Raw genomic sequence first — 13,746 nt, 5'->3', positions numbered from 1 at the left:
AGAGTAATGTCTTGGAGAAAATGTTTTATTAAAGCATTTAAATGTTTTCCAGATGAGAGAGGTATAAAGATAAGACAATGCCAGACAGCACTTAGTGGAAGTACAGGCTGTACCTTATGTCAGCATGGATAACCTTTCATCTGATGTTGTCAATCTTCATTCATTCTTGACTGATGAGTTTGGTTCCGAATCCTCGGAACTGACTTGGCTGTTATACAAAGCTCGCACCAGCCAAAATCTCTTGAGCTAAGGCTCTATGCATACTGCCTTTCTTCCCATTACCCCAGATCTCATTTGCCATGTAGAAAATTGGATGGGTCAGCCATTGCTCTCAGCTAACTGCACAGATTTTGCTATTTGTCTATTATTCTACCTTTTATTTCTTTTCTATGATATTTACAATGCTGTAGATTTCCCTTTTTTGTGTGAGTGACTCTTAAAACTTTCTACTCCTGTATTTACCTCAAGGTATCTCTCCTTTACCATCGTTAGTATTAGGCTTGTCCTTCTTGCTTACCATTATTAACTCTTTGATACCATCGTCGGTATCCTTTTTTCCCTACCCTTTCTTCTTCTTATAGGTTCATAGGTAGGTACTAGGCTATCTGCCCGAGGGCATTTATAAACCTAGCCAGAGTGTGTTGACTTTTGCCGCCCCATTGATTAATTAACTGAGCCTCTGTCAAGCAGAGCCAATGAAGTGATCCCAGGGGTCTACTTTCTGTTACCCATCCACTTGTCAAGGCTTCTCTTGAAGAGTGTTAGTGAGGGGCTCTGCCTAATGTAGTTAGAAATTTTGTTCCAAAGCATGGGGAGTCTCTGTGACAGGAATCTATCCCTCCAGCATGTTCTATTTATTGTTGTGGTGAGGTTTAGCTCACTAAAGCACGTGGCTCACAGTGACTTGGATTTCTTTAGGTGGAGGATGTCCATCAATTCTGAGTTGGACATGGCTTTTTAAGTCGGGCAGAGATCACCTCTGAGTAAGCAATATGCCACTGAGTACAGCTGGAGTTTTTTCAGTCGGGCTGCATATTCTTCTTTACCCATTTGGGTAGCTTTTATATGCCATTGGTGGTATATTAAAAAAAAAAGCTTTTATCTTTTTCCTTTCCATTTTCTTTATGAGTAAGTGTGTGCATGTGTGGGCATGCTGAGTACTTGACTAGACAACATGGCAGAAAAGCAGAAAGGAACCTCTGGGTTTAAGCAATGTAAAGACTGTGGAAGAAAGATTCCCAATTCGGATGGGCATCTTTCATGTGTCTATTGTTTGGGTGTCCCTTATCTCGAAATTCAACCTCCATGTAAACTCTGTAAGGGTTTTAGATCTTGAACTCTTGCGGAAAGATGCAATAAATTGATTCTTAAGGGCTTGTTTAAATGCTTTTTTCGTGAAGCTCTTTCTGAGGCAGAGACTTCAAAATCTCCAAAAACTGACACTAAAAAATGGAGCCATTCGGTACCGTCTTCCCCAAGGTACATGACTCCAAGACTTAAAAATCTCAGGTTCTGACACCTTCTTTAGAACTGAAAGCAAAAGTTCCAAAGATATCATTGTCTTCTGCTCCAACATCGAAACCAACAAAATCCATTGTAGTGCCATCTGCTATTGAAAGTATCCAGACATCTTCAATATCGACCATCTCTTCAGCGCCAATGACCTCATTGGCACCGTTAGTTGGCACCATCTTCACCTTCTACCTAACAGTCTGTGGTGTCAAAGTTCGAGATTATAAGTACCCTCAGGACTAGATATTCCTCTTCAATAGACCCCTTTTTGAGTCAGTAGCTGAGTCCCTTCATAGAAAGACCTGAATATCCTTCAGGAATGTCAATCTGTTCCTCCAGGAGTCTATGGGAAATGGATGTAGTTAGATTAGTGGATCAGCTCTTGGCAGCCAGAGGTCTTCCTGCTCCCTCTCAGGCCTCCCTCCCAGAGCCGAGGCTTACTCTCCCAGGACTCCTGCATACATTCCTCCTTCAACCTCTCCTCAGGTTTTGGAGCCCACTTCTTTGATGCTTTCCATGCCAGCTACCTCAGTACTGATGGTGGATCTCACCTCTGTACCAGAATCTACTCTGTGATCTTCAACTCCATCGGAAATGTCGCACCCATGGGACCAAGATTTGGCTGCTAGTTCTGAGATCACTGGATCAGCTCCGATTTCTTCTACAGTGCCATCTATGGCTCTCGGTACCTTGGTAGTTTCAAGTCTTCTCTTGGCTCCTACTCTGGGGGGGCTTTTCGGAGCAGGGTGTGACCCCCAGTTCCGAGTTTGTCTTTCTCGGTTCTAGGCTCCCATCCCTCTTTTTGTGGGCCTGCCTTCCAGATTATGGAGAGCGCTCTAGCCTCAGCAGGCTCCCAGTTGGTACCATCCCTGTCAGATTGCCATATTTTTGTTCCCTCTGGTTCGCAGCTGCCACAGTCTGCTACTTTGAGACAGACGGCACAAGAACAGCAAGATACCCTATTGCAGGGTCCCCTATCTTCGGAGTCCTCCACAGATCTTCCCCCTGAGGAGCCACCCCGTAAGTGATTGTGCAAGAGGAACACTTGTATTCTCCAGAGGAAGCAGTCAATGAAGATACAGATTACGATGAAGGGAATGGGTCCCCACAGTCACCACTGAAGATGTCTCCTTTGAAGACATCCTGGAAATTTTTAAACAGAGGGGTCATTGGAGGCCCTCAAACCCATCCTCTGAGGAATCTGTTTTCTTGCAAGCTTTTTGTGCCCGGCCATCTACTTCCTGGGTGACCCCACATGCTTATGAGCTAATGAAACGTATTGTACAGCATGTGTGGAAGGCTCCTGATGCCATATAGCCTATTCCCCAGACAAAATTCTTTCAGCAAACATAAAGAAACACTAACAGTACCACAGCTTGGAGATTTATTTAAGTAGAACAGTACAAACAGTACACAGCTTAGCACTTTCAGGGATAAACCCCTTCATCAGACAACTGTTGAAATTCCACACTTCCTTAAAAACTTGAAACAGTCATATGATGATACAGGCAATTACACTAATCACTGTTAATTAAAGAGAAACGCAGTTGCCAGTGCAGAATAAAAAATATAAAACTAAATAATGCAATAAGAATATCATATCTCACACATTCCTTATCCAAGCTAATAATTCTGTTAAAACATGCATAGAAAAATATATAAAATATATCTATAAAAAAAATATATATATAAAATACATCTGACTTGATACCAGTGAGTACATGTGCTAATGCATGCGCCTTGCTAAGAGTATATAGGCATAATATAAATAGTGAAAAATATATAAATGAATGCTAAAATATACTTAAGTATCGACGTACACATAAAACCAACATATAGACATGCATAAGTATAAAATTATGAAATTGTAAAAAAAATATATATATATATATATATATATATATATATATATATATATATACTGGATGTGCCATACAAAAAACTCAATCGCTCAATTCTTTCATCCCCTGAGGATCAGCTCCATTGGTCTAAGGGTTTAGCAGTGGATGCCATGGTGGTGGTGGCGGTCACAAAGAATGAACTCTCCAAAGAGAGTTCAACTGTCCATCCTCCCAACCGAGAGTCCCAGATGAGGGACAGATTTGAGAAGCAGGTCTTTGCTTCATCAACCTTTGCTATTCGGTCCCTGAATTTTTTGGCGCACTTCACTAGACTCCAAAGGGATCTGATAACTGAGCTTTTGGATGCCCTGGCAAGAGAAGTGTCTGATGAGGTCTGAGATAAGGTTGCTTCCCAGCTTGTCACCCTGGAGTCGATCTCTAATTCGTCTATGCGGCTTATTGCACATACAGTCGAAGGGACGTCTAGAGCAGCAGGTACTGGCGTTGCCATTGGATGTCACACCTGGATGTGCTTGTGTGATTTTGTGGACCCTTTTAAGTCTTCCTTTGTCAACCCTCCAGTTGATGCTACTTCATGTTTGGCACAAAGGTTAGAGACACATAAGCCAGGTGTGAAAAGGACAGGAAGACCTTTTCTGCTGTGGGCGTGCGTTTTTCCACTCTGCAACGACCTTACTCTAGGAATCAGAGGAGTGGTTCAAGAAGACCCAAGTGCCTTTTCGGGACACACTTGGCAAGTATTCACCCCAGGGCAGAGGGGGGAACTCATCTGGAAGACACCCCTAATGTGGCAGAGGGGGTCCATGCAACTGGGTTTCCAGAAATTCCTTTTCTGGACAACCCTACCAGTGCTCCTGACCGGTGGCCTGATTGCTTACCTCTGGAAGCAGTCAGGGGAAGATTTTCTCTGCACCACTCAGCCTGGCTCACAGTAACATCAAATTCCTGGGTGCATACAGTAATCACCAGAGGTTACAGCATTCCTTTCAGTTTTTTACCCCAAACCACAAAGACCAAGCCCCCATATTCCACCCAGTCAAAAGGATATAGCAGTACTAGAAATTCAAAAGCTGCATCAAAAAAGAGTCATCCAAGCAGTCCTACCAGACCAGATAGGATCTGGATTCTACTCAAGATTCTTTTTATTGCCAAAAAAGACAGGGGACTGGAGGCCAATCTTGGATCTCAGTGTATTGAACAAATTTGTACAACAGACAAAATTCTGGATGGTCATGGTTCAGTCTCTTTCCATTTCTAGAGAAGGATGATTAGATGTGCTCTATATATCTTCAAGATGTATATTACCACATAAAGATGGACAGATGCTCCAGAAGATATCTCAGCTTTTGGCTAGGAGTCAATCATTACCAGTTTCAAGCACTGCCCTTTGGTCTTACCACAGCCCCCAGGGTGTTCACCAAATGCATGGCAGTTGTAGCAGCTCATTTAAGTCTACAGGGATTCCGTGTGTTTCCATGTCTAGATGACTGACTCCTCACCATCCTCACCAGGCATCTGAAGCTTTGTGCCATAGACTGTTCTACGCCTTGCCGGGTTCTTAGGCATTTCAATCAACAAAGAAAAATCATAACTATCTCCCACACAGGACCTGGAATTCATTGGAGCAAAACTAAATACAAAATCCTGCATGACTTCCCTTCTTCATCACAGGTTATTAAAGTTGAGATCACAACTTCAAGTGATTCACTCCCAAGACAAAGTTCCTGCTCATCTGGTACTAGAACTTCTCGGATCCATGGCGGCAACAATAACATTAGTCCCTCTGGCAAGGTACCACATGAGGCTGCTTCAATGGCTCCTAGTGTCACAGTGTCACTTCTAACTCACCCCATTTCTCATCCAATGCTAATAACAAACCGCTGCAAGAAGGATTTATCTTTGTGGATGAAACCAAAAGAGGATTTATGGAGTCGTCTCCTCTTCCCCTCTCAGCCCAAGGCAGTAGTGACCACGGACACTTCCCTGATGGGGGGGGGGGCATTTTCAAGGAAAGTCCGTCCAAGGTGCTTGTTCCCCACAGAAGGCCAATCTGCATATCAATGTCCTAGAACTCTGGGCAGTTCTTTTAGCATTGCAAGCATTCCAGTCTGCCCTTCCACCAGTGATGATTGCTGTCCAGTCAGACAACATGTCAGTAGTCTGGTACATTAACAAACAGGGGGGAACCATATCCTACCCATTATGTTGGGAAGCCCTAAGAGTTTGGCAATGGGCAGTCATCTCCAACCGCTTTTTAATAGCAATGCATATTCCAGGGAATTCCAAAGTGATTGCGGACAAACTAAGCAGGTGTGTCCTTCTACCTCATGAGTGGTCTCTCAATCCCAACATAGTGACGAAAATTTTTCGTCGATGGAGTCAGCCTTGCTGCGACATGTTCTCCTCTCCCATAAATCACAAATGCAGCAGCTACTTTGCCCTAGTCCTCCCTCGCGGGGAGTCCCCGAGAGATGCACTTCTTCACAATTGGCCCCTGGGACTTCTGTATGCCTTTCCACCAGTCCTTCTAATTCCCCAATTTCTGAGGAAAGCCCAGTGGTTGAGAAGCAAAGTGATTCTCATTGCACCTTACTGGCCGTGTCAAGTTTGATTTCCCTTTCTCTGTCCTCACCTGGTTCACTGCCTATGGAGTCTGGATCCAACTTCCGGACCTGTTATCTCACCCTCAGGATTTGGCGCATCCCAGCCTTCAACATCTCAAGCTGACGTCTTAGTTTCTCCACTTCCAGTACTTGCCAGGCAAAAAATTTGTCCTCCCCAGTGCAAAAAATACTTCTGGCTTCTCATAAAACCGTCCACCAGAAAAAATTAGCGTAACAAATGGAAAAGATACTTTATTTGGTTGGATACAAATGGCTTTGATTCTTTCTCGGCTGCAGTCGATAAGGTCCTGAAATATTTAGCCAACTTATTTCAATTTGGAGCCTCAATATTTACCATTAAAGTTCATTTAGCTGCTTTTTCAAATTTCCATAATGGTTTTGATGATCATTCATTGAAGTCTCGCCGTCTTTGCAAAATGTTTCTTAAGGACACTCAACATTTGAAGCCACCTTTCAAAGATGCAGCAGCATAATATGCATGAGTTCAGAAAGATTGCTGTTAAGCAACTGTTTTTTGATAATAACTCTAGAGCACAAAAAATGTAGCACAACGACTCAGGCAACAGAAAGTAAAAAGGGCTGTCAGCAAGCTTAAGGAGCCTATCACAAGGAAGATAACAAGAGATCATGTCTTAGAAATATTTTGGAAATTCTGTGAAAGTCTGTATAAAGCAGAGAAACATGGAAATTAATGAAAGGTACAAATGGAAATATTTATGGAAGAATTAAATATGCTGAGATTAGATAAATGTAGATGAGATTCAATTACTAATAGTTACGATAGGAGGTGATGAGATACAAATGGTGATGTATAACCAATCTAGAGGAAAGTCCAGTGGAATATATGGTATTACTCTGGAAGTTTGGAAGCTAGGATGGAAAAAACTGTTAAATATCTGGAAGATTTTGTTTAACAGTATTTTAAGAGGAGGAGAAGTACTAATATCCTGGAAGAAAGCAGCGGTACTAATATCCTGGAAGAAAGCAGCGGTAGCTATAATACGTAAAGAGGGTAAAGGTCCATCAGATCCAGCTGGTGTTGAGATAAAAATGATGATGTATAACCAATCTGGAGGAAAGTCCAGAGGAATATTTGGTATTCCTGTGGAAGTCTTGAAGCTAGGAGGGAAAAGACTGTTAAAGATCTGGAAGGTTTTGTTTAACAGTATTTTAAGAGGAGGAGAAGTACTAATATCCTGGAAGGAATCAGTGGTAGCTGTTATACCTAAAGAGGGTAAAGATCCATCAGATCTAGCTTCGTACAGGCCTATTTCAATACTAAACCATGATTATAAAGTGTTTATGTCTGTAATGGCTAAAAGAATGGTAAAAGTGATACCAAACTTGAGAGATATGGATCAGTGTGGTTTTGTGGAGGGGAGGCAAATATTTGTCAGGGCTAACAGAACCCTGATGATCCAGAAGGAAGCAGAATATAAGAAGATACCACTGTAGTTGGTGGGTCCTGATACAGAGAAAGCATTTGACAGAGTAAGCTGGGACTTTATGAATAGGGCAATGGAAGCATTTGCATTCCCTGATAAAATTATAAGGTTGATTAGGAGGATACATGAGGAGTTAAAGCTGAAAAGTAAAGTGGGTGAGGTCCTCTCTGTTAATTTCTGCTTGAGCAGTGGAACCAGGCAAGGGTGTCCTCTTTCCCTTTCTTATTTGCATTATATTTAGAACCATTGGCAAAGAAAATAAAGGACACAGAAACTCAAGGATATAACTGGTATTGTAGTCAAGAAGATCTTTCTTTATTTCCAGGTGATATTATTTTATATCCGCCAAAATCAGAAATGGACATACAGTGCTGGGGAACATTTTGAGACAGTGTCATATCTTTTTGGAATGCAAAATTAATGAAGCTAAAACAAAGGCAGTAGTGGTAAATTATGTACCCACGCACAAATTGGTTCAACAATATGTATATTTATGGGGACATGATAAAATGAAGTATTTAGGAGTATGGATTAAAATTGTTTTTGGTATGGCAGCTAATGATATGTGGGAGGAGACTAAACAAAATATAATACAAAAAATGAGAAAATAACAGCTCTGTTGTATGGATATGGCTAGTAAGATACAAGCAGTTAAAAATGTTTTTAGTCCCTTTAGTCTTATACACAGGTCAGACATATTTTTATCAACCAAATGAGAAGTTATAGGTAGAAATTAATAACGAGCTGAAGGATTTTATCTGGGAGGGGAAGAGAGCAAGCATCAAGTGGGATAAGTTGATTCTTCCAGTAGAATAAGGCAGATTGGGATTACCCAATTTGAAGGGGTATTTCAGAGCAACACAGTTAAGGATTCTATACATAGCAGAAGCAGAAAACTAAAATTCAGATTGGAAAGGGATGATGATGAAACGGGGGGGGGGGGGGCAAGAAGCAAGGAGAAACTGGGACTTTGGATGCAGACCTTTATGGAAAATAACAATAATCAGGCAGAATATTATATTCATAAAGTAGCAGAAAGTATTTTAAGAACTAAGCCAACATGGGTATGGAGAAAGGAGATTCTGCTGATAGGGATGTCTGCAATTAGGGATACAGACACTAGGCAAGATGGGGCTGGAATTTATTGGGAGAAAACTGGCAAAGGAACCAAGGTTTTGGGAGCAAGTAACTAGAGAGAGAAAGGTAATAGATTGAGAAGACCCCAAGAATTTATTTGGACTGCAGGTTTGAAATTCCCTTCCCTATCAAGGATTAATATCAGAGTATAGGCAAAGAGAAAGAAATAGCGGGATCCTAAATGAAAGACTAGCACTGGTAGAGTTTTTTAGTAGACTCTAGAAAAGACGCTGCCGTTAAAAAAGGAATAATTAGTAGACCATATAAAATCTTGCAGGATAACTATAAGTATTAATCAGAGGAGGTTAGAAAGGATTGGGAAGAGAGATTGGATAAGCAGTTCACAAGGAAACAATGGGGGGATATATGTATGTCTCCCAAATATGTAACAAAGTCTAGAAGATTTAGGATCTTTGCTTGGAAGAGTTTACTTATACCCCAAGTAGATTCCAAAGAATTTTTCCTCAGGTGTTCAGCAAATATTGGCAGTATGATGGGGAAGAAAGAGGTAACTGGGAACATATTCTCTGGGAGTGTAATGAGTTGGCAGACATTAAAGATTCCCTGCACACTGCTCTGTCAGAGGTACTGGGTGAGCAAATTGGTGTAACTAATGAAATTATTTTTGAGCTATGATACAGAATCAGAATTGCCTAGACATAGTAAGGCCTTGCTGAGTCTAATGATGGTGGCTGCCAAAAAAACAATTACTAGAAAATGGAAATCATAGTCTGAACCAACTTTACTAGAAGTAGCGACTATAGTAACAGAGATAAAACAATTGGAACTGGGATCTTTAGAAAAGGGTAGGAGCACATTACATAGGGAAAAATGGGAATTGTTAGAACACTATATGCAGAGGAGGAATGAAGGCAGGATTTAAATGAGATATGTAATGTCTGACTGACAATAACTGGGTAAATTATAACTGATGTATAACATTATGTCAGTCTGGTTGGTAATGTATAATGTTTGTAACTGAAATTGTGTCACTATGGTTTGTTTTCATTTATATAAATGTAAGATTGCCTATATCATACGTGATAATTTAATAAAGATGTTTCTTGTTTAAAAAAAGTACCCACTTTAGGAATTTATTTTTGTTTTGAAGGCATTGACAAAAGCTACCCTTTGAACCAGCTTTTTCTGTCCCTCTCAAATTTCTATCATTAAATCGTTCTTGGTGGCTGTAACCTCAGCCAGGAGAGTTTTGAAGTTGCATGTCTTATCAGCTCACCCTTACTTGATTTTTCACCAAGACAAGGCTTCCCTGCATACTAACCACTCTTTTCTTTCTAAAGTAGCATTTGAGTTAAATTGAATCGACTCATCCATCCATGTACTAATGTTTTTCCTAATTATTCTAACACATGAAAATACCTTCTTCATACTTTGGATGCCCATAGGCAACTGCAATGTTATCTACAATGCACCAGTCCTTTCAGAAAATATTTGCAGTTGTTTGTTTTTTTTTTTGTTAACAACAGGCTGGGCTCGAAAGTTTCTAAAGTCAATGTGTCCTGGTGGCTCTCACACTGTATATCTTATGTATATTTTAGCCATAAAAGAGCATTACTATACAAACCAGAGGTTCACTGTACAAGGTCAGTAGCTACTTCTGCTGCCTTCTACAGGAATTCCTGTGTTAATGACATTTGTACTGCGGCAACTTGGCCAACAGTACATACCTTTTCCAAGCATTATAAATGTGGTTCGATATCAAGATTGAGTGCTTCCTTTGGATCAGATGTCCTTAAATGTCTTTTGAGATGATACCACCCAAGTACTTCAGTAGCTGGGGATTCTGACCCATCGATCAGACTGGATGAACAAGATGAATAGGATATGAAAGCTGTATATTTACTGTAATGCCAGATCCTTTCACCCTTGTCCACCTGATACAACAACCCTTCCTCCTACCCTTTCCATTTATACCTATGAAGGATTTGAAGGTCATTGGTTTCTTCAGGAAAATCATGGACACTAACTTACATTAAGCAACAAAGTCGATCTCTGAGAGTTTCATGCACAGGTGCATTATGGGAGGCAAAAACAACTTAGAGGAGCTAGAGGCTGCAGCACTTGTTTTGCCGTCTTGGATTCAAAAGTGGCACAATAGAAGTTTAGGTAAGTTTTACCCTGCTTTTAAGGTTACTTGAATTTATAGGTAACTGGTTAAGGTAAAAGACCTGTATCAGAGTTAGTTGTTGAGTATTGTGCAATATACATCAGTGTACCAGTATAAAGGGATGTTAGCAGTAGGGTTGCATAGTTACTGTCAACATATCTGGAATAATTTTTGCTTTATGTATATTCAGTAACAGGTGGATTTGACAGAATGGTTCGAGTTTGGAATCCTTATGTTACAACCAGTGCCACAGCACATTTGAGGGGCCACAGTGCAGCAGTTACTCATGTTATGGTAAATGGAGGCATTAACAAGATAATCAGCATATCCAAAGACAAAGTAAGAAAGTCAACAGTACACGTTTTCTATACATGAATATGTTGAAATGAAAAAATATGTTTGCTTTAACTATAATGGTCAGTGTAGTTTCTTTACAAGGTATATAGCTGACTTTGCACTTTCAGTTCTGGAATAATTACAAAGAAAAAAGTTGCTTTCTACATAATGAAATCATACGCTAATTCAGATCAAACTCTCATCAGAGCCATCACTGGCTACCTTTGCAGAATTCATACATTCTTTGAATATGCTAGAATAGCGTACATTGGAAGATTCCTGAGTATGTACACAATGTTGCTTTCATCCATATTTTTCAGTACAGGTGTTTGTCTAAAATCAACAATGATGGAGACTTTTTGCAATACCTGGATAAAAATGATTTCAGGTAGTGACACTGTACAATTGTGGCCTTCCATTAGATAAAAAATTATTTTAGATGTGATACACTACATTAGGAAAAAGGCTATTCTTACAATGGTGAGCAATAATTAATCATGGTTCTAGCATTATAATTTGATGGCTATTTGCCAGCACGGTGATGTAGAGGGATAAAGCCTTGACTATGGCCCAGGTAAGCAGAATGTCCTTTAGAAGCTGAGACAACTAACGGTGCTGGCAGGGAGGATGGACAGAGGCTATCCTTGGGGGGGTTGGGTGGTCATAGACAGTTGTTCTTGCTGCTGCACTGTTGTAGAGACAGAGGTTTCACAAAAACACTGAAAACATGGTCTAATTTAGGGAGGAGCTTAGCTACCCAAGCTGTTGATGGTATGTAAAAGTAGACCCCCCCAATAGTTGCTCTGGCCAGGCTGTCACCCTGATGGATCTGGGAATGATACTCCCTGCCAGGGAACAAATGGACCCATGTACCATTGGGGATGCTTGATGGTTGCCAGCCGGAAGACAGAAAAATATAATAGAAAAACAAAGGTTCTGATGGCCATTTGTATAAAATTCACTATTTGTAGTGTCATTTATCCCAATAGCATTGAAAATGGATTTTGCAATGTCTTCATCCTGTAGGGTTGAAGTAACTCCCATATACCCCCTTATAACTCTCAATGAAGGATAGTCCAAATGCTCGAGTGATTTTTAAACCTTTGTTGGCTCAATAGACGGTATTACATCACCTCTGTGTTCCAGTAATTTTGTATTTCCAATACCTCTTAATAGTAATTCGTCTTCATAAATAAGTCAAAACATTTGGGTTATCCCAACTCACTTGCGTCACCTTGTTCATAGGGTCATAGGTAGGTACTAGGCTATCGGCCCAAGGGCCTAAGTAAGCTTAGCCAACAAGGTTCCCTGGCTTATGCCACCCAAGACAGTTATTTTCCTGTGCCTCTGTTGAGCAGAGCCACAGAAGTGATCCCCAGGGTGTATTTCCTATTTCCCATCCACTCATCAAGATTTTTCATGAAGAGTATTAATGAGGACCTTTGCTTGATATAGATGGGTAGCTTGTTCCAGAGTATGGGAAGTCTCTGGGACAGGAATCTATCCCTCCAGCATGTCCTGTTTATTGTGGTGACAAGGTTTAGGTCCCTAGAACGTGTAGCTCGGAGGGATTGGGATTTCTTTAGGTGTAGCATGTCCAACAGCTCTGGGTTTGACATAGCTTTATATGTTAGGCAGAGATCACCTCAGAGTAGGTGATATGCTACAGAGTAAAGCTGGAGTTGTTTGAGACGGTCAGTGTAGGGCATCTGTTTGAGGCCAGTAATCCTCTTTGTGAGGTACTGCTTTGGCCTGTCAAGCTGTTGCAGATGTCTTGTGAAGTACATTCCAAAAGGGGCGTTGTACTCTATAATGCGTCTAATGAGTGCTGAGTGGAGGGGAACAATGACCTCTTTTTCCCTGGATGAGAACTCTTTTGCGATGAGGTGTGCCACTTAGAAGGATTTCCTGACTACTGTGGCGATGTGATTATCAAAGGAGAGACTACTGTGCACCTTGGTCCCAAGGACTCTTATCACACATTCGGCGGTAAGTAGACAGCACATTTGGCGGTAAGTAGACTGCCGCCTATGTGGTAGTTCATGGGTACAGAGTTTTTACCAAAGGGGATGACAATGCACTTTTTGGCATTGAGCTTGAGGCCATGGCTCTGACATCAGGCATCTGTCTCAGTGAGGCCCTTCTGTAGGATGTCCACATCATTTGGGGACTCAACTATGGGTCCTACTTTGCAGTCATCTGCAAACTTCATTAGCCAAAGGCTTTCTGTGTTAGCCTGTACTTCAGAGAAGTAGACACCAAACACGAGAGGTCCCAGGACTGAACCCTGTGGTACTCCACTTGTCACTGGTTTGAAGTCAGATTTGGAGTCTGCAACTTTTACAGTGTGGGTTCTGTCAGTGAGCCAGTTGGCAACCCATCTTGTGACATAGGGTTTTATACCTAGTTCAGTGAGTTTAGCTATAATTCCAGAATGGGGGATGGTGTTGAAAGCCTTGGCGAGGTCAAGATAGGCTGTGTGAACCACCTTAGCCTCATCTACAGCTTTGGTGACTGCCTCAAAGAAGTCAATCAAGTTCAGGAGGCATGATCTTCCTTTCATAAACCCGTACTGGGTGGGGTCCAGAGTTTGGAGGTTACCAATGTCTTTGTTTATGAGTTCCATGATGATACATTCCATAGCCTTGCAGACCAGGCTCGTCAGGCTAATAGGGCGATAGTTCCCAGGATCAGTGGTGGCT

General features: G+C 41.2%; 1 protein-coding gene across 1 annotated transcript in view; it reads left to right on the top strand.

Annotated features, from left to right (window-relative positions):
* EFCAB8 (EF-hand calcium binding domain 8) overlaps positions 1 to 13,746 on the top strand; it is a 3,728,836-nt gene that overhangs the window by 1,798,336 nt on the left and 1,916,754 nt on the right. Inside the window, exon 18 of the mRNA XM_044089017.1 lies at positions 10,899 to 11,047. Within this exon, the coding sequence (XP_043944952.1) occupies positions 10,899 to 11,047 (149 nt within the window). The remainder of the gene's footprint in view (positions 1 to 10,898; positions 11,048 to 13,746) is intronic.

Source organism: Protopterus annectens, chromosome 12.part0 (assembly GCF_019279795.1).
Source record: "Protopterus annectens isolate FY-2018-M chromosome 12.part0, PAN1.0, whole genome shotgun sequence".
NCBI classification, from domain to species: domain Eukaryota; kingdom Metazoa; phylum Chordata; order Ceratodontiformes; family Protopteridae; genus Protopterus; species Protopterus annectens.
This window is presented reverse-complemented; position numbering and strand designations above follow the sequence as displayed.